Source organism: Pleurodeles waltl, chromosome 9 (assembly GCF_031143425.1).
Source record: "Pleurodeles waltl isolate 20211129_DDA chromosome 9, aPleWal1.hap1.20221129, whole genome shotgun sequence".
Classification (NCBI taxonomy): domain Eukaryota; kingdom Metazoa; phylum Chordata; class Amphibia; order Caudata; family Salamandridae; genus Pleurodeles; species Pleurodeles waltl.
Window position 1 is genome coordinate 1098061260 of NC_090448.1, and position 22281 is coordinate 1098083540.

The following is a 22281-nucleotide window of genomic DNA, read 5'->3' on the forward strand; positions in this document are numbered from 1 at the left end:
TCTCATTTCATTTCATAAGAACATTCTGACACGCGAAATGAAACATGCACTTTCCACAGCAGCAGCAGACTGCCAGTTAAATCCCTGGTGATCAGGAGCTTACAGTATTCTAATGAGCAACTAACGTGCTAACAAATTGAATTTATACCAAAAGTGCGTCACATCTGAACGCCATCTTGATGGAATCGAAGTGGAACACTGAAAGCATTTTCTATGGAGGATACTGCAGTAAATAAGGAAATTAGGGACCCAGACCATGTGTCTCAAGGCACTGGAGCGGCTAGCTGCTTTGCACTGCTCTGTTCATTCGAAGTGCCATGTCTTTAGTCCTTTCCTGAATTCCCAGATTGATGCGGCGTTACTTAGGTGCTGGGGACGATCATTGCAAACTTTGGCCACTGGGTGAGAGAAGCATTGTCTGTTGGATCAGCGGATCCGGGGGGTGTCTGCGAGGAAGAGGGAGGCGGATCGTAGGTGTCTGGTTGGTTGGTGGAAGATCATGCATTTGTTGATGTATACTGGTCCTTCATTATGCAGGGCTTTGTATGCATAGGTCAGCCTCTTGATCTGGCATCTCTTCTGCATCAGGAGCCAGTGTAGCTTCTTGAGGTGTGGGGGTGATGTCTGGGAAGGTCAAGAGCGAGTCTTGTCGCTGAGTTTTGTATTGTCTATAGTCTCTTCAGGTGGTGTGCGGTGATTACCATTTACAAGGTGTTACCGTAGTCCAGCCTGCTGGTAACAAGGTATTTTGTGACTGTCATTCTCGTGCTGATTGGGAGCCACCTGAAAATCCTACTGAGCATGCATAGGGTGTGGAAGCAGACGGACGAGACTGCGTCTATCTGCTTCTGCATACATAACTAGCTGTCCAAGATGATGCTGAGTTTGTAGGTGTGGTCTTTCAGAGCAGAGGAAGGTCAGAGTTCAGCAGGCCAACAAGCGTGATCCATGACGAGGAGTTGTTCCCATAGATGAGGACTTCAGTCTTGCCCATGTTGAGCTTGAGATAGTTGTTCTTCATCCACTCAATGACATTCAGCATACATCTGTGGAATTTGGCCTTGGTAGTTAAGGGGTCTTCTGATAGTAAGCGGATGAGGGTTGTTAGCATAGGAGATTATGTTGAGTCAGTGCGATCTGACGTGGCTGGTCCGGTTTAGTCATGTATGTGTTGAAGAGGGTTATGCTGAGTGACGATCCTTTTGGGACGCCACAGATGATCATCTTGTGTTCCGAGGCACATGGTGGGTGACAGATTTTCTGGGTTCTTCCAGGAGTGATCCATTTGAGGTTTCCTTGTAGGGTGCTCCACACTTTACAAATTGTATTGTATTGTATTGTATTGTATTGTATTGTTATATGATCTGGGCATAAGTTTAAGTCCAGGCACTCAGAAAGCACATCACTACCAAGAGAAATTATTCTGGTCACATAACCTTGGCACAGAGACTCCTAGTAGGAGTTTGTATCTTTCAGCAGAGGTAAGGGACTTGAGAGTAGGAAGTTTAATAAGCATACTGAAGAGCAGGACAACAAATGTGCTGCTGTTTCCAAATGTGAAATCTATTATGCAATTTGCTGCTTCATCAGTTTTGATCAACAAGAGCATACTCCACAAACACTAAGTTGCAATTGTGCACTATAGTGTATATGTAAATTTCTCCAATAGAAGGTGCACGTGATTTCTAGTGTGCCTGACATTTCGCAATGTACTTCCACTTAAGCCTGCAAGGGTCCATGCACACACTTCACTGACCCTAGAGGAAAGGGAATGTGACAGAGAGAAAACCTTTGGCTTTTTGGCAATTTAAACTTTAATCAAGACCAAGATCAGCAAGCAATTTAATAGAAACATCTAGTTGATCAAGCAAGCTGCAATCCCTAGATAGTACAGTAAATGTATTTTTTTCTCATTTCTTTTAAGCAACTATAAAAAGATTTGGTTTACTGTTCGGTGGCTCAATCATATCAGCACCTTTCCATTCTTAAAGTAAAATATAGCAAATAAACCTACTTGGTGTTGTGGGTTTTGTTCCAGAGCTCCCCAATTTCAGGTGACGCCCAGCGAATCTTGGGATTTTTCCACCAGGAGTGACTGCATCTAGGATAAATCATTACCAAGAAGAAGCTATCAATACAGGAGTTTCAGATTACACTTCGAAACAGAATGCTGCACATACTATAACCAATTACATTTCAGTGTCACAAGTTTAGATTATCTGGGCATTAAAATCTGTTCATTGTGAGAAAGTACCTTTTTACATTGATTTTGATCCAGGTACTGAGCATATCTATAAGCGTGCTGCACGCATGCAATCAGAGGTCTTGTTCTGAAATAAGCACTACAAAGTGTGTGTGTGTGTGTGTCCAGCACAGACCATACAAATATAGAGACAAAGACTGTGAAACTGATACACTGGCTTGCTTAAGGTTCCACTGCAAACAGAGTTATACTGTGGGTGAGGGACACAGAATAGGTGGGTTCAGGTTTCATTGGGCATAGCTAACATGTTTGCAAGTTATAATGAGAAATTATATGCTTCAAGTTTACAGAGGTAGATCGAAATGAAACTCCCAAAATATGGGACTTAGCAATGCCAAATCTAACTGCACAGGACAGAACAGACCTCAATCTGCCGTTATTTAGGAAGGAAGAACTGGATGAGGTCCTGTAAGAGATGCAGGCAGGAAAGGGTCAGGTCCTCATAGGTTTCCCCTAGAGATATCAAGAATAATGCTTCCGAACTTGCCCCTTTTATACTAGCCATGTTTGAAAAGGCTCTGCAGACCAGCAGGCTGCCCTAAGGCCTCTGTCAGACCAAAGTGGCTGGGATACGCAAATGAGACAAGGACACATTGAAGTGTGCCCAGTCACAGATCTGGGTTTAACCCATCGTTATTTTGCTCACCACGTCACCCTAGTGTGGACCCAGCCATATGCAAATCAGTTTTGACCCTGTTCCCCATAGGAACAGTCCAGCCTGAACTGCTAGGCCAGGTCCTCCCTGGACCGGAAACAAGCATCCTGGGACCGGTTTCAGGGTATCACCGTTCATCAGCCAGGCTCGCTTGAATCCAGTGGCACAGCGAGCAAGGAACCCACATCTGGGCATACCCCTGCCACTTAGGGCGCACAAAGCAACATCACAAAACAAAATAAAACGATCTGTGACTGGGGTTGAGTGTTGGAACTGTTTCAACACTCCGTCCATCATTTTATTTTGTTTTGTGATGTTGCTTAAAATAAGCTGGTACAGTGTGCCACTGGTTGACTGATGCAGATCATGCAGCACCACCCCTTTCCTCCTCAAGAGCTGGGTGAAGTACTATTAATTGCTCCTTTTCTGTGGGGAGGCCTTTGTTCCTGCTGCTGGAGAGATCTGTAATTAACTGGGCACAGCAGGATTACTAAAGGGCTGGGCATTGATCCAGAGTGGAGCCAGAGAAATAGGACAACACTGGATGACCCATAAAGTGGACAATTTTCATTTTGGAAATTAAAGAACTGATTTTCCCCCACACAGGTTGCATCCCAATTCAAGGCATCAATGGTCTCTTTTATCCAAAGGAAAGCAAAACTGCACTCTAAGGCAGTTCTCTCCTTATGTGTATAATAAAGTGTCACTACAGACAAAACAGTAAATCACACCAACTTTCCCCATTAGTGTACACTAACATAAGTCCTATCCCAGGTGAATATCTAACCCTGTAGAGTCTCCATTCCTCCTGACTACTTGTGCGCAGTTACCAGGCTGTGGATGACAGTAGCCTCCAATATGCAGCCTCCACATGTGTGTACACGTGTCTGCACGTGTAACCACCCAACTGCCCCTCACCCTTACTGCTAAGCAGCAGCCTTATCTTATAAGGCAGACATTAGTGGTAAATAACCGTAGTCCTGTTTGCCATGTGATTACTATGGGCGAGACACATAGTGAGGCTCACCCAGGGTAAAAAGTCAAACCAGGTGATCTATTAAGCAAAAAATCCAGTTGTAGTGGATGGGCTGAACTCAGTTGCAACACTAGTCTCCTATAGACACTGGTTAAAGATTGATTCAACATTACATTTCTTGAATGACATTTTTTTTATTCACGAATGCTGAACAATCTCTCTAATAGAACAAGGTACTGTGTTTGCCAGGTCAGGAGTCAACATTGTGAAATCTTCAATCTGGTTACCGGGTGAAAAATAAGGGGAAGCAAGGAAAAAACATTAAGACACAATGCATGAGGAAAGGAAATGGTGCTGTCTCGCATCATGTAATACTGCATTATGGGAATAGTAGTTAAATTAATATTAAACATCTCAGTCCATGTTGCAGCCGCTTACTTTCAGTCAGGCAAGACGATGTATGTGGAGTAAGGAAGTCATAAGCTCTGGAAGTCATGAGCTTTATAAGTCACTCGAACCACAATGCAGAGCTCCGAGAGAAATTGATCCTTGTATAGAAGAGTAAGAAAATGAGTTACTTACCTGTGAGTGCAGTTATCCAGCATTGGTATATTTCATAGATTCACATGCTTGAATCATTCCTCGAAGTGGGAGTCCCATAGAACCATAAAATAGCAATATGCATCATCACCATAGGCCTTCATGGCAATGGTCCACCTATCTAACAACATATCCACATCCCTTTGTAAAAGTAACCAAACTTGCACTGTGACCAATCAGGAAACAGCACTCTACAACACTGCCCAGGGAGGCAGTTTCCCTCAGATTTTGAGGCACAAGTGTAGTATTTGTAAATGAGTTATGAGAGGAGTCTCTTGACTGAGGCGGATGGGCTGCATGTGAATCTATCAAAGATACCAATACTGGATAACCCCAGTTATAGGTATGTAACTCATTTTCTTATCCAGTATTGGATCTTTCATAGATTCACATGCTTGAATCAGAATATCAAGCAGTACTTTAGCACTGTGTAATGAAACAATACCATATTTGCGGGTGGTGAGTAATAACGATGCTACATAATTACTTTTATAATCAATATATAAAACAATAATATATGACACAAGAGTTATGCAAATAACACCATGTAATAAACGAACATAGTTAACTTGTAAAGAAATCTCCCCTTAAATAGAGACTCCCCCTACTGGAACAAATGTCTTAACACTGTCCTACACTTTTGAGGGCCGACTGCAGGTAGTAATGCTGCACAGATGTGTGGGCATTACTTCCATGTTGCAGCTTAGCTAATCTTTTCTAATGGCACACTGGCAAAAAGAGCAGCTGAGGTAGATACCGCTCTCGTTGAGTGTGCTTTGGCTGTTAACTGTTTACCTGCCTTTGTAGGACAATACTGGATTGCTGCGGAAACCCATCTTGCGATCGTGGTAACTGTAAAACCTTGACATGGCTGGCTATATGACCGACGCAGCTGATCAGATTTGCATATGTCCTTTGTACGATGCAAATAGAATTTAATACATCTCTTGACATCCAGCGTGTGAAGCTTTTGTTCAGCTAGGGTAGCCGGACTGGGGAAGAAAGTGCGAAGAATGATTGGTTCATTCACATGGAAATTAATTGGCACCTTCGGAATGAATCAGGGATTTGTTCTTAAGAGAGTATATGTTGAGTATCTTCAAGCCGCAGAGACGATAAAGGTAGGTAACTTCTTTATTCATAAAATAGTTTAGAGAATACAAATACATTCCATAATATGAAGCCCTGACCGCATACACAGCCGCCGTCCTTCGTCCTGTCTCCTCCCCGCTCAACCGTCCTCAATCGCTCACTCAAACACAAACATTCTCCCACAACATTCTACCCTTCCCCGGCTCGTGCTACCAGCGCGAGCCATTACATTCACAATACAACACATCTTCCCCCTTACACAATATTTCCTTTCTGTAACAATAACATAAAGAACATACACTACTATATTTCTATCGCTACGTGAAATGATACAAAAACAATATCCTAACGTTATATGAAGCATAAAACTACAATGCAATATCTACTAAATAAATCCTATGAATATTTCATAAGTATCTAATGTTATTCATTCTCCATAATTTATTAATTTGGTTCCTTAATCCTTACAGTGACTCAGTCGCAAACATAGTCATTGAGTTTTCCTGATTTTATGATCCTCCTACCACATCTGCTAATATTGTTCTTAACACTTGTCATGTCACCAATCCGTACATTGTCACCTTCAGCCATCGTTTCGGTTCTGTGTTCCACAATTGCAGGACTAACACTGTTTCTTCCACTCAGCGCAGTCTGTGCAACATAGGCACTTTGCAAACCCCTTTTTTTCCCTGTATCGTCATGCATAAGCCAGTCAGTCCCAATCGATTTTTCTCCTCCTGAATCTTTGTATGGGGAAACTCTACTTAAGTGCCATATTTTCCCGTTTTCAAGTTGTACAGCATTACACAAATTTTTTGTGAATTTCAAAGGAGGATAGAACCTTCCCTTCTCATATTTTTTAAAACCTGGAACTTTCACCCTAACTAAATCACCCACCTGTATATTCACACTTTTGCATTTATGTTTTGCATCATAAAATTCCTTCGAACGGATTTGCGCCCTCTTAATATTTTTCCTAACACTCTCACTTGTCCAGCAACTTTCCCTACCATCAATCATCCAACCAACATTATCTTTCGTCAGTGGAACCCTCCCTCTCATAATCTCAAATGGACTGTGACCTGTAGAGCTACACGGTGTAGTTCTGTATGACCAAACTGTTTTCAAATTTCCTTTTCCCAATCTAACTTTGCACATACAGCCAATTGTATACTGTTTTTTAACACTCTGTTGAAGCGTTCCACAGCACCATTGCCAGCTGGATGATAGTTGGAAGTAGTAATGTGTTTAATACCACACCTCATTAAGAAAGCTTTACATTTGTCAGATGTGAATTGTACCCCATTGTCAGTGATAATGGTCTTGGGTAGACCCTCTCTTAAAAAAACATTATCCAAAAATTCTACAATGGCCCCAGAATCCACCTTAGACACTATTCCAATTTCAGGCCATTTAGAGAAATGATCAAACATTACCACAATATATCTATAACCGTCTTCCACTTGTATTGGTCCAGTAATGTCCAGACCAATCTTCTCCTAGGGCATGTCTGGACATCCTATAGGAACTAACGGTGGGCTGAACGTGGAGAACATTTTTTCTGACACATTACATAGGACACAATTCCTTACTGTCCTTTCCACAGCTAAATCAATTCCTGGCCACCAATATAGTTGTTTAACTTTACTTTTCGTTTTAGATATGCCCAAATGTCCATCATGGCATAAATTAAGAATTTTCCATCTGAGTGTTTCTGGAGGAATTACTCTACCATTGCGCAATAATCTATTATGCTCCACAGACAACTCCTCCTTAACCTCCCAAAACCTCTTCACATCTTCATATAATTTTTTTTTTAAGAGGCCAACCTTCCCTTAACAAAATGTGAACCTTATTCAATGTTTCGTCTTCCACCATGGCTTTATCCCAATCACCTTCTGAGATGCCCTGAAAAGTTGTGGGTATAACTTCAGCTACACAACAATCCTCCAACTCCTTCTTACCCTCCACAGTATTTACCAACGGCATTCTACTTAAAAAATCAGCAACCTTATTCTTAATCCCGGGTACATATTGTATTTCATACTTGTAGTACAACAGTCTTATGGATAACCGAGCAATACGCGGGGAGGCTTTAAATAATCCTTTTGTCGTAAGCACTTTGGTAAGCGGTTTGTGATCGCTACGCAAGATGACATTCATACCCCAAACGAATTATCTGAAATTTTCCAAACCCCACACGCATGCAAGGGCCTCCCTTTCAATTACTGAGTATTTTGCTTCAGCGTTGGTAATAGAACGAGAAGCAAATGCAATTACACATTCCTTATCATTCATATCCAATTGTGTAAGAACAGCTCCAAAACCCTTATTACTTGCATCAGTTGTAATTATACATTGTAAATTTGGGTCAAAGCCTTGTAAGGCTGGTGCATTAATAATATCATTCTTAATCAATTTGAATGCTGCTTCACATTCTTCACACCACTTAAAAATGCACTTTCCTTTTAACAATTGTCTAATAGGAAACGTTTTGTGAGAAAAGTTATGCACGAACTTAGCATAATATTCTGCTAGACCCAAAAAAGCTCTGACTTCGTCCTTGTTAGTAGGGGCTGGTGAATTCTTAATAGCTTCAACAAGACTAGCTTTTGGTTCAACACCCTTGCCACTTATTTCGTGTCCCAAATAAGTGACGCTTTTCATGGCTATTTTACACTTGCTATGCTCAGCCGTAAATCCATTATTTTCTAGTATCTGAAGAACATTCTTAACTCTAATGTCATGGTCATATCTCGTATCCCCCATAATTAAAATATCATCTTGAAAAAAAACAACACATTCCGCATTTTACTAAAAAGCTTATACATCAGCCTTTGAAACATAGCCGCTGCAGAAGCCAAACCAAATGGAACTCTAACAAATTGGTAACAACCAAAGGGCGTAATAAATGCGGTTAATCTACGACTATCAGGATGTAAATGACCTTGATGATAAGCAGAAGTAAGGTCTATCGTGGTAAACCATTCCTTGCCTTTAGTTAGTGCTACAACTTCATTGATCTTTGGCAAAGGAAATTGATCCACCAAAATATTCTTATTAAGGTCCCACAGCCTTAATCTGCCATTAGAACGTCTGGCTACCACCAGGGGAGAAATCCAATCTGATTACTCAATCTGTTCAATGATACCAGTTTCTAATAACTTGTCCAACTCGTTTGAAACTTCATTCCTGATGCTAAAAGGAATATTCCTTGCCTTATGAACAACAGGAATGGCGTCTTTTTTAAGTATTATCTTATGCTGGAAACTTTTTAACTTTCCTACAGTTTCTGAAAATACCAAAGGATACATGTCCTTCATGGTAGCATCACACACACAATCTTCCTGAACCACCGACACAGGTTCTGAACCATTGGGATTTAAAACCATTCCTAGCGCACCTTGGTCCCACCAACCTAAAACTGATGGTCCTGATTTTGACACATACATCTTACATTCAGCTTTACGATCCTTAAATGCAAATGACAATTTTTTGTAGCCAAGAAGCTGGATTGTTTCCCCCGTCAAGCTTTTAGGTGAGATATCAGGTGTGTCCAAACTCCCACCAACAGTACGTTTCAATTTCTTAAACCAAACTTTTTCATTAACGATTGTATAAGGTGACCCTGAATCTGCGGTAATCGTAATAGTAACACCTTCTATAGATATGTCACACTTTGGTCTTTTCCGCAGTCCATCTGGCGTTCCTGTTCCAGCATTCCTTATGTTAAGCACCCACATATTCTTGTCTTCACTGTCTGAGGATGAAGCAGATTCAGAAGCATCCTCTAACAACTTTATTGCCATGCCTTTCTTTTTCCTGCAAACCTTAATAAAATGGCCAACAGTACCACAACTGGAACATTTCTGATTGCGTGCTGGACAGCTTTTATCATTTGCGTAATGGCCCAGTAATCCACATCTGAAACAAGTAACTTCCGCCTTAGAAGTATTTCTTTTTGACTTCTTGTTCCTGTAAGAACTGGTCTTCCTCGAAAACTCATTTGGTGGACATTTTTTTGACTCTATAACTCTATTCACCAACTTATGTGCTTCTCCAATCGAATCATCTATTTTAGAATTCCCCAGTAGAACAGCTTATGCACACCTTCCTGTAAGTTCCGCTTTCTTGACCACTTCAATTACTTCTTGAAAGGGCGATTCTCCTTTAGTCCATAAACAGTCCTGTATATTCTGGTTGGCAGCGTACATAACTATCTGGTCCCTAATGAACTGGTCATGTAAGGTACCAAATCTACACGTTAAAGCCAAATTTAAGGCTGAAACGTATTCCTCAATCGTTTCCTCTTTGTTTTGTTTCCTGTGAAAAAACTTATAGCGATCAATTCCCACACACACCGTTGGAGAATAGTATCTGTCTAGATCCTCTAATGCATGAACAAAAATATCTCCCTGGTCTCTTTGTTTCTTTTCAATTCTGTTGTAAATTTTAAGACCGTGCGGCCCTAAACAATGCAATAAAATGTTCTTCTTCTTTTCTCCTGAAAAGTCATTGTCTTCATCGCATGCAGAGATGTAGTTCATAAAATACTATCGCCATTCTTGACATTTGATAGAAACATCACCGCTACCAGGAATAAAAGGTTGAGGAGGTGGAAGATTCAAGTTATTAGAAGCCATAAATGCGTGCCTCAACTTCAAAAATATATAACATCAATGCCTAAATATTCCTAACAGAGTAAAAATTCACTTAAACCTCCTTAAAACCACAAGAAATTCAATTGCCGGTATATTTCCTTAGTTCCAAAGGTTATTCAGGCCGTAAGAAGGTCAGCTGTATAGTTATTGAAAAAAACAATTGAACGTTGCTAAGAGACGCCCCCAAAAAAACGCAAGTAGCAAAAACAATGTTTCTGCACTTTAGACTGAAAAAAAAACACTCACAAGCGTTCGCAGGTCGAGTTGCGTGGGCACGTAGGAGTGCGATAGTGAAGTAGAGGATCACAAACGGATGCAGACGGGGCAAACTTGTCAACTCGTCGCCAATTTTGTTGAGTATCTTCAAGCCGCAGAGACGATAAAGGTAGGTAACTTCTTTATTCATAAAATAGTTTAGAGAATACAAATACATTCCATAATATGAAGCCCCGACCGCATACACAGCCGCCGTCCTTCGTCCTGTCTCCTCCCCGCTCAACCGTCCTCAATCGCTCACTCAAACACAAACATTCTCCCACAACATTCTACCCTTCCCTGGCTCGCGCTACCAGCGCAAGCCATTACATTCACAATACAACAGTATAGTCATCTGTGAAATATAAGTATTGCTCTTGTGTTGTGAAGTCTTGTATCTTGCTGACTCTTCTTGCAGAAGTGAGCGCTAATAATAATGAGACTTTACATGTTAGAAATTTTAAGTCAGCTTTGTGAATGGGCTCAAAGGGTGATTTAATTAATTGAGCGAGTACTATATTGAGACGCCATTCTGGGAATGGGGGTCTGACCGGAGGGAAAATACTGAATAATCTTTTCATAAATTATTTGAATAGTCTCTCCAAGCTAAGGGATGTAAAATTAAGTGATCTTATGTATCTCAATGTCGCTGCAAGGTGGACCTTGACTGATGCATGCGTCAATCCTTTCCCACCCCTCCTACCACCCCAACCCAAAAAAAACAAAATGATCCCAGGAGCAGATACCTACTGGCATCGAACTGGCATTTGACGTTCTTGTCTTTTGCAAACAGGTCTAATGCTGGCCTGCCCCAGTGTGAGAATGTTTCGATTGTCCACTCTTGATTCAGCACCAACTCGTGACCGAGGCACCTGCTATTCTTGGGAGAAAAGCCTGCAGAGGAAGATTTATGGCCTTCAATTCTAACCTGTTGATACACCATGTTATCTGTTGCACTGGCCAGTGCCCCTGAATCTGCATGTCTTGCAGGTAAATGCCCCAGTCCTGAAGGGAAGCATCTATTATGACAAAATCGGGGATATGAAATAGAAACGTGAGGCCTTGAGACAAAGTAGAAATTTGGGACCACCATATCAGAGCCCTCTTCATAGCTGTGGTAATAGTCACAATACTGTCGGATCCACTGTTTTTGCAATTCTTCTTGCAGTGGTCTCATCTTGAGGCATGCAAGAGGTGCCAGACCGACTGAATAAGACATCATGCCAAAAAACGATTTGCAGAGGTGAACTCCGCCTCCATCCGATTAGTATATACTGTATAGCTAGCCCACACTGCTCCACCCAGTCACTTGTCTCACAACCACTACTGTTTTCTTTTGCAGACTGTGGCACTCTCACTGGGCACCTAATGGCTGCTGTTTTCATTTGTGGTCGCCACAACCTCTCTTCTCCTCGTCCAGACCTCTGACTGGACTGCAGTGTGTTGCATGCTTGTGCTCTGCTACGTGCTCTTTTACAGGATAGTATTCCACTCTTATTGGCTCTAATAAATCACATCCTAGGTGTGACTGCAGTCCATAATGTCACAGACAATTCCAAGTGGACTCCATTTACTAGTCTTTCCGTGTGACAACCGTCATTTGACAGACCTGCCTCTTTAGTTTGTAGCACAAAAATGGGCTTATGCCCCAGATTTTCAACACTATCACAGCAAATATGCTAAATGTCTACTTTTCCACTGCACGTATATTCTCGTAAATGCACACTTTTTTTTTTTTACGGAAGCGTAAAAACGTAAATGTTTCTTTACATGTAGGTAATATTTGTATAATACATGGAAACCTGCAAACCCGTTATAAAAGTCCTTCTCAAATTCCCTTATCACAACTGAGTTAAAGACATATCTAATGAATGGTAATAAAAGGATTTCTCTGTTGAACTGTAATAAGTTATATGTCACGTAATAATAGATGCAGGCACAGCCAGGAGCCAAGGTGAATAGCAGGTCACACATCATAATTATTATAGCTATAGTTTAAACGATACAAGTTGACATTTACTATGTATTTTATTTAAAAAATGAACAATAAGGATAAGTTACTTACCTGTAAATCCTAGTTCTCTTCCAGGGGTATCCTCATCAAAGTCATAAACATTGAATATTCCCGTCCTTGTGCGGGGACCCCGGAGCATATATAAAATATACACATATTATACATGTGTAACAAACAGTCATGCAGGCTATCATGTTAAAAACAGGCTAAAATGCTTTATTTCTATGAAGTTTTTTTTTTTTTTTTTTTTTTTTTATTAAATACTACAATAGAGCATAAATATGTACCCAAGCTCCTAAAACTAGGCTTAGGGAAGTAAGCAGTAGCAAACTCTAGAGAAAAAATAGAAAAAACTGCATTGAAAAACAATGAAGCATTCTTAGCCAATAGGCTGCATGCAGGTTAACACAGGAGAACCATAAAAACTTTGGCACCGTGCCTTTAAGACCCTGAGCACCTCCAGTATCCCACCATGCCTCAGGGGTGAAGGAAAGGTGACAGTTGGTTCACAGTTAGGTCAGCTCTTTTTACGGTGACAATTTGTATAACTGATTCCAGACACAGTCTGTCCTGCACTTCTAGGAGACGTGCGTCCGGGGAGGAGGGTGGGTTGTTTATGACTTTGATGAGGATACCCCTGGAAGAGAACTAGGATTTACAGGTAAGTAACTTATCCTTCTCTTCCAGGGGATCCTCATCAATAGTCATAAACATTGAATAGATTAGCAAGCCCATCCCTAAACCCAGCGGACTGTCCGATAGAAGTGCAGGAATAGATATGTCTTACGCAAATAGATTTCTTAGAGAGGCCTGCCCCACTTGGGCATCCGCTCTTGCATCTGAGTCTAAACAATAATGTCTTGTAAACGTATGGACAGACTTCCATGTAGCAGCCTTACAAATCTCAGATATCGGAACATTGTTAAGGAGAGCAGCAGTAGCCACTTTACCCCTTGTGGAATGCGCTCTAGGCCGCGCTAGTAATTGTTTATTAGCTAGCTGGTAAGTATTAACAATACAAGAAACTATCCATCTTGATATTGTTCGCTTAGATGCTGCCTCTCCTGTCCTTAAATGACCATAGTTTACAAACAAGCGGTTAGAGTGTCTAATCGATTTTGTCTTGTCCAGATAAAATTTCAGCACTCTTTTCAAGTCTAATGAGTGCAATGCTTTCTCTGCCGGAGTCTCCGGATTGGGAAAGAACGTCTGTAAAGATATGGTCTGATTAATATGGAATTCTGACACCACCTTCGGAAGGAAAGATGGGTGAGTTCGAAGAACCACTCTATTGTCATGAAAAACCGTGTACGATTCTTTTGAAGACAAGGCCTGGATTTCACGGACCCTCCTCGCTGAAGTAATGGCCACTAGAAAAGCCGTCTTCCACGTAAGGTGTTGTAAAGAGGCCTTATGTATAGGCTCGAAAGGAGGGCCCATAAGTTTTGCCAGGACTATGTTCAGTTCCCATGGAGGAGAAGGCCTCCGAATTGGCGGAAAAACTTTCTTCAAACCCTCTAAGAAATCCTTGACTACAGGTTTTGTAAAGAAGGATTCCTGAGAAGGTGACTTGCGATAGGCTGTAATAGCAGACAAATGTACCTTAATGGATGATACCTGCAGACCGGACTTCGCTAGATGAAGCAAATAGGACAGTATGACATCCTCCTGCGCCCGTATGGGATTATGACCTTTCTGACAGCACCATATGTAGAATCTCTTCCACTTAATAGCGTAAGAACGCCGCGTAGAAGGCCGTTTGGACTCTTTCAAGATGTTCATGCACTCCTGCGAGAGCCCTAGGTGCCCATACTGCAGGAATTCAGGAGCCATGCTGTTAAGCTCAGAGAGGGTAGGTTGGGATGTAGAATCCTGCCCTCCATTCTGCTCAGAAGATCCGGTCTGCACAGCAGCCTCCTGTGAGGTTTTTCCGACAGGTTGAGGAGATCTGTGTACCAGAACTGTCGGGGCCATTGTGGCGCTATAAGAATCATTCTGGTCCTGGATCTGTAAAGTTTGCTGATCACTGCCGGAATGAGGGGAATCGGTGGAAAAGCGTAAAGAAATATCCCTGACCAGTCGATCAACAGGGCATTCCCTCGAGATCCCGGACGGTAGAACCTGGATGCGAAGTCTGGGCATTTCTTGTTTACTTCATCTGCGAAGAGATCCAGTTGAGGCCGACCCCATTGCGCGAAGATGTATTCTGCGACTTCGCCGTGTAGGACCCAATCGTGAACGTCCTCCAGGTGTCTGCTTAGAAAGTCTGCTTCCACGTTCTGCTGACCTGGCAGGTGAACTGCTGTAATTGACATTCCTCTGGCCAGGAGCCAATGCCATATCGCTTGGGACTCTCGCGATAGGGGTAGGGACCTCGTTCCCCCTTGTTTGTTCAAGTAATACATCGTGGTTGTATTGTCCGTCTGTATCAAGAGAGTTTTCCCCCGAATTAGCGGTATGAAAGACTTGAGAGCCAGATGGACCGCTCTGAGTTCTAGCAGATTGATGTGGTACTGCTTTTCCTTGTCTGACCACAGACCCTGCGCTTGAAAAGGACCCAAATGAGCCCCCCATCCCTGAAGAGATGCATCCGTTACTAGGGTGTCGGATGGAAGCACCTGGTGAAACGGAGCACCCACTGACAGGTGAGGTCTGTGCATCCACCATCTCAATGACTGAAGTGCTACCGCCGGTAGCCGCACCGTGTCCTCCCAGCGACCTGTTCTTTGGCTCCAGTTGGTCTCCAATGCCTCTTGGAGGGGTCTCATGTGGAGTCTGGCATTTGGGACAATAAAAATGCACGATGCCATGGAGCCCAGCAGTGATGTCACCTGACGTGCCGTAGGTGCGCTGGCTCTCAACAGGTCCTGGCACTTCCTGTCTATTGAGGATAGTCGTTCCTCCGAAGGATACACTTTTTGGAGTTCTGTGTTTATGATAGCTCCTAGGTAGTGAAGATTCTGCGTTGGAATCAAGGTTGACTTCTGGTAATTGACCTGAAGACCTAGAGCTTTGCAAACTCCTAGTACAATGTCCCGATGGCTTCTCGCCTGCTCCGGAGAAGAAGCCTTTAGTAGCCAGTCGTCTAGGTATGGATATATGTATATCCTTTGTCTTCGGAGATGTGCCGCCACCACTACCATACATTTCGAGAAAACTCTTGGGGCAGATTTCAGGCCAAAGGGTAGAACTCTGAACTGGTAATGCTGTAACGCTACTCGGAAGCGCAGGAATTTTCGATGTTTGGGAGCTATCGGGATGTGAAAGTACGCATCCTGTAGGTCGATGGAGCACATCCAGTCTCCCTGATGCAGTTGAGGGAAAATCTGGTGAAGCGCTAGCATTCTGAACTTCTGCTTCCTTATGTATTTGTTCAGCAGCCGTAGGTCCAGAATTGGCCTGAAAACGCCCTCTCGACCCTTCTTTGCCACTAGAAAGTAACGGGAGTAGACCCCCTGTCCTCTGTGTGCAGGTGGAACCTTTTCTATGGCATTCTTTTTTAGGAGGGCGAGAGCCTCCTTGCGTAGCAAGCTGCGATGAGATCGATTGTCTTTGGTTGGTGGCAAGCGTGGTGGAGGCTGTTTGAAAAGAAGAGAATAGCCATGTTCGACAATATTGAGCACCCATTTGTCTCTTGTGATAGAGTGCCACTCGTGAAGATAAGCCGTAATACTTCCCCCCACCGGAGTGGTGTACAGTGTCGAGGGAAGCGAGATTTCATTGCTTGGTGGGTGCTTTCGGAGTTGACTGTTGAGGTCTACTTGACCCTCGCTCCCTTGTGTTTCTCCTTTGAAAAAGAGGGCGTCCCTGTCGTTGCTGTGACCTTTGCGACCAATGAGGGGTTTGAACCCTCTGCTGGAAAGGGCGCCTGTCATACGGCCTGTACCTCCGCCTGAAATCTTTCTTTCTTTCGAGGCCCACCGCCTTCATGGTATCCACCTCGGTCTTCATGCGGGCCATCTCTTCGTCTGCATGGGCACCGAATAGAGAGTTCCCGGCAAATGGGAGATTCAGGATGCATTGTTGTGCTTCCTGTTTCAAGCCAGTGAGCCTCAGCCAGGAAGATCTCCTCGCACAGATACCATGTGCGTATCCATGAGCAGCCAAATCCGCCCCATCTGCTGCCGCGCTGATAACCTGGTTGGATACCAGGCATCCTTCTTGTAGTATCTCCTGGAAATCTTGTCTGTCTTCTCTGGGCAATTTTTCTGTAAATCTACTGAGGGAGTCCCACAGAGAACGATCATACCTGCCCAGGAGCGCGGACGCACTGGAGACCTTCATTGCTGAAGCCGCTGTCCCACATATCTTTCTCCCCAGAGAGTCTAGATGCCTGCTCTCTTTATCCGGGGGTACCGTGGATGAAGATGCCACCGAGTGGGTCTTTCGGGCGGCAGCTATTATAACAGAGTCCGGTGGCGGATCCTTTCTAAGGAATAAAGGGTCCTGTTCTGGAGCCTTGTATTTTTTGAGAATTCTAGCCGGGGCAGACTTAAGCGAGGCTGGGGCCAGAAAAGTGTCCATGGTTGGCTGCAACAAGCCAGGCACTAGAGGCAGCAACTTTTTTGACGCTGATCTCTGTTGTAGAGTCTCAAAGATGACCGATGAGGAGGTAGATGGTTCTGGAACCTCTATGTTGAGTTTCTGCGCTCCTCTTAGCAACACCTCGTTGAATGTGGTAATGTCATCCACCGGTGAGACTCTAGCAGGTGGTGAATCTGTTAGGGTGGGTGAGTAACGCCCGACAGATGAACCTGATGAAGACCAAGAGGGTGATGATCTTCTTGACCGCGACCTGGATCTTCGTTGAGAGCGAGACCTGCTGCGAGACGATGTAGCCGAGCGTCTAGGCCTCGCGGTCGGTTGGCGAGGAGCTGAACGAGCCCGTTCTGCCCTGGCTGTCGGTGATGGCGTTCTTGGCAGGGAGGCAGTAGGTGAATACATTTGCGAATATTGCGAATCTGGGGAGGCCGCTGGTCTGTTGAGGCTCTCCAGCCATCTCGGAGATAGGTTGATGGGCGAGACATGCCCAGAAGATGCCGCTCTTGACCGAGAAGAGTCACTCGGTATGGAGACCACTGGAGATGGCGCCTTGTCTGGCGTGGGGCGATGTTCTGCTCCCTGTGGGACAGGTAAAACCTGTGTCGACGTCGATGGCTGTTTCGACGTCGAAGGACGCCCAGCCGGTTGCTCATGCCTCGACGTTGAGTGCCTAGACGTTGAGTGCCTTGACGTCGAACGGCGATCCTTGGACCTCGACCTGCTCGCCGTCGTGTGCCTCGACGTGGAGCGATGGGAGGTCGACGGCGGATGTCTCTCGTGCCGTCGTGGCGACTTCGACGTCGTGTGTCCTGACGTCGGGGGCGCACAGCCTTTGGCGGCGACCGGGCACGCCGGCGATGGCTCGACGTCGATCGGCGGGCTGCCTTCGACGGAGACCTGCCCCTGCTCTGATGTCCCTCCGACGCCGTTCCCTTCGACGTCGGGCGTGTCGCCGTCGCCGGCGATCTATGCCGGTGAGACGGTGGTAGCGACCACGTCGACGGTGAACAAACAGGTACTTTCCTACCTGTCGACATCGACCGGGCCATTCTCTCCTGAGAATGGCTTTCTGGCTGTCTGGGAAGTGAGGAGGACGATGTTCTTTTCCTCTCCTGAAGCCCATGTAGCCGGATCTTCTCTCTGTCTTTCAGAGTCCTCCTAGACATGTTCTTGCAGTACTTACAAGTGTCAGGGCAGTGACTCTGAGGCAGGCACACTATGCACAGAGAGTGGGGATCTGACTGGGCCTTCTTCTTCCCACAAGCAGGGCATTTGACAAAAAGTGAAGGCATTTTTCTGTCAGAAAAAACCTGCCTAGCTCAGACAAAGGTGTTATTTGTCGAGTGAAAAGTGAAAAAACGCTTTTAAAGAATTATTCTGAGAAAAACTCAGAAAAACTGAGAGCTCAATGCTCCAGGATCCTCTCAGAAGAAGCCGGAAAAAAGAACTGACCTAACTGTGAACCAACTGTCACCTTTCCTTCACCCCTGAGGCATGGTGGGATACTGGAGGTGCTCAGGGTCTTAAAGGCACGGTGCCAAAGTTTTTATGGTTCTCCTGTGTTAACCTGCATGCAGCCTATTGGCTAAGAATGCTTCATTGTTTTTCAATGCAGTTTTTTCTATTTTTTCTCTAGAGTTTGCTACTGCTTACTTCCCTAAGCCTAGTTTTAGGAGCTTGGGTACATATTTATGCTCTATTGTAGTATTTAATATTAAAAAAAAAATTAAAAAAAAAAACTTCATAGAAATAAAGCATTTTAGCCTTTTTTTAACATGATAGCCTGCATGACTGTTTGTTACACATGTATAATATGTGTATATTTTATATATGCTCCGGGGTCCCCGCACAAGGACGGGAATATTCAATGTTTATGACTTTGATGAGGATCCCCTGGAAGAGAACCAGCAGAATGGAGATACTTTCAGCAATATGTATTGACACATTTTATAGTAATTACATAAAAATATGGAACCTCTACAGGCTTGTACGCATTTGGAGCTGTAATTTTCTTTTTTAATATAAATCTGATTTACTGTGAACTGGCTCCAAAATCTTTCTTCATCAAATTACTGATAGGGGAATCGGAGAATTACACACAAATTATGTGAGATACTGCGGAGTTCAGAGAGTTTCACCCTGAACCAAAACAGGGTGAAACATGTTTAAGGAACAGCAGTAAACAACTGTGGGAATTCATAGGTAATAATTTAGCATTCATGTTTTCCACATCAAAATCAACTTACCATTTGTTGTATTCTCTGGAGCAGTTTCATCCTCAGGGCGGCTCCTTTTTCTATTCCCCTTAATGGAAGTCCTCTCCTTGGACTGCTTGTTTTCTTTGTCTTCACAAATGGCTTTCTGAAGATAAGCATGTAAACGTGAACATGCATATATTAATAGTTTGAGGCCTGTGGGACTAGCCGACCTCGAAAATTATGAAGCAAATTCAAATTTTGGCTCAATAATCTAGAGCAACCTTTTGCTAATCTTTCAACGTTATGGGAAAATGAATCATCACTTAAGAATTATAAGGAACAGCTCTTAGAAAAAACATACTGTACAGAGTACAAACTGAAGAGGACATGATGAATGACTGCTGTTCAGTTGAACATAATATGATAAAGTACAACATACCAAGAGATATTTTTCTTACAGCAAATACAGAGTGTCACAAAGTGGTCAGTTGAGTCTATGTGTGCAATATTACTTGGACAAAGGAGGAGAATGCTCAAAAGGTTATGGTTTCTAGATTTAGAAGTAAGTATGTGCTTGCCTTTTAGCCAAGAAGAACGCACCACAGGAGTCTACATTTTTATTTCAGGGGTTTTCCTTTTTAAATAAAAGGTAAAGAGTTTTCTGCCAAATATATGTTGTATTAGATTGGGCTGCTTGGATGTATTTAACCCCTATGAATAAGAACTACTAAGAATATTCCACCACATCTCCGAGTCTAAATCATATCTACTTAAGATCACTAACCACTTCATTTGTCTCCATAATTTATCCAACTCTCTGCAACCTGAGTGACGGGTTGTCCTTAACATTTGTCTTAACCAATCTACCTCCTACAGTCAAGGTCCACCCGAAGTTTTCAAACTTATTTCAGCTAATCACTAAACCTACACATACAGTCTGTGACAAATTCTTCCAGCTCCAACTTAACCTGCCTTCTGGAGTGACCATCTACTCTCCATCAGCAAGCTTCCATAAAGGCCAAACACTACTACAATGTTCACTACAACTACGTACAAACATAGGAACATGGACACTCTGAACTCGACCTCACCTCTCAGAAAGCTCATCACCGAGCCACAAAACACAAGCAAACCATCCGGGACAAACATGCCTTTAGAAACATCCAAAACCTAAGTGGAGACCTAAGAATAAATGAAGCAATAAACATGAAATAAGAAATTGATGAACGTAAATGGCACTGTAGAAATCCAGCATTTCTACGAACAAGATCTGCTAATATTCCATTGAGAGACTAAAAATTATACACTTCTGGTATCAGATCAACACAAAAGGTACAATCAAGGAATCCTGAGAGAATTCCACAACCTGCGGATCATCACCCCAATGACACCCCTGCCATTCTACAAATACCCACTTATCACAAAGAACTATCTAGCCCAAGCAACCAATCTTGAGCCTCCCATTAAGTGTGCTTGTGATGAAAGCACATGTATTGACTCAGACCTCCAGCTTCCTTGAAGAAACCAATCTGCAGCCAGATCAGCAAAGTCAGTTTCGCCCAGGGTGGGGCACTAAATCAACTTATCTCAATCGAAGATGACCTGAAGACAGGAATGTAGGAGCTGTGCCAGACAGGTCATAGAACTTCTCTCTGAAAAATGACAGAATTATTTACAGTTATGTTTGACATCCGGAGAAAGGAAAAAAAAAAAAGATAGATAGAAAAATTCCTTAAAGTGGAAACACAAGCCCAGTCCAGGCTTTGGAACTCTTCTCACAAACCAGAAAAAACTGAGGCTGTGGAGCAACAGTAGTACAGGGAAACTACCAGCTCCTCAAAGGACACATTGCAAAAGGCATCTATCAGGCTGCATTTTCCTTCACTTCCGCATGTTTTAATCAAGTGTCCTATAGATAAAGATTATGGTTTATGCTGCATTATTCCTTTAACTTTGTGTTAACTGGATAAGCAAACATCTAAAATTTAATATTCAGCCTCAGCTACGCTATTAATCTTTTGCAAAATGCCAACATTTCTATATTAGAAGTTATTTATTATTATTATTATTTTTTAAATAAATGTTCTGGTCCCAACCCCCTGCCTCACCCACGTTTATATGACTATTCTGTTCATCACTTCAATGAAGATTCATATCATGGAGAACTTGATATACTGCCAAAGACATCAATAGAGCCGAGAAACCTAGCAGTGGTTAGGAACTGAAGCCTTTTCATGATGCCGCTGGTAAACCAAGTCACAGAAAGGGTTTTCCACACCATTAATACCCTCTTACCAGCGTTCATCATAATACCCATGAGTTACTCCTGACTGTTCTTGGGTGTCCTGTTCAAAAGGATCACCATGGTTTGTTGTAAAATGCCCAGTATCATACACTGCCACACCTGGGTCAGTTTCTGAACTATATACTATGGCTCATTATTTAATGACTGCATCTTAGTAGTTCAAAAGTGACCCATATGAACTATAGAAGGTTATACACTGCCCAATCCTATGAGACGCTTCCTGTCGCATATAAAAGAACTCATGCATAAACTATGGCTGATTGTAAAATGGTTGCACCTCTCTCAGTCCATGTAGGTGGAAGTAGAGCCAATACTAATATTGGGTGTATAATGCCCACTCCAATGTGCCGCTGCTCTTTCAATCCACAGTGACCTATCTGAGCATATACTGAGGCTGGATTTACTGTGCCCAATAACATGGGCTGCTCCCTACCACACTAGAGAGGACACCTTGGGCATGTAATGTGGCTGATGCTACAATGGTTATTCTTCTATCAGTCCATGGCAGACCCATCCTAACATATGGTATGAATAGGTATATAATGTTGATTCCTAAGGTTTATTCCTGGAACCATTTGGGTGGATTCCTCAGGGCAATTACCATGAATAAGCTGCATAATCCCCATCCTATGGGTTGCCCTCAAGGCTAGCTTCCTTCACCTCTGGGCATTTGACACCCATACTCTCTGTGGTTAAAGATGTCTGAAACATACCAATCCA

At 43.1% G+C, this 22281-nt stretch overlaps 1 protein-coding gene across 1 annotated transcript in view; it reads right to left on the reverse strand.

The window, feature by feature from the left end:
* Positions 1-22281, reverse strand: part of NUSAP1 (nucleolar and spindle associated protein 1) — a 255458-nt gene that overhangs the window by 175569 nt on the left and 57608 nt on the right. The window contains exons 4-5 of the mRNA XM_069208796.1: positions 19305-19419; positions 2015-2101 (exon numbers count right to left, since the gene is read on the reverse strand). Coding sequence (XP_069064897.1) covers positions 2015-2101; positions 19305-19419 — 202 coding nt within the window. The remainder of the gene's footprint in view (positions 1-2014; positions 2102-19304; positions 19420-22281) is intronic.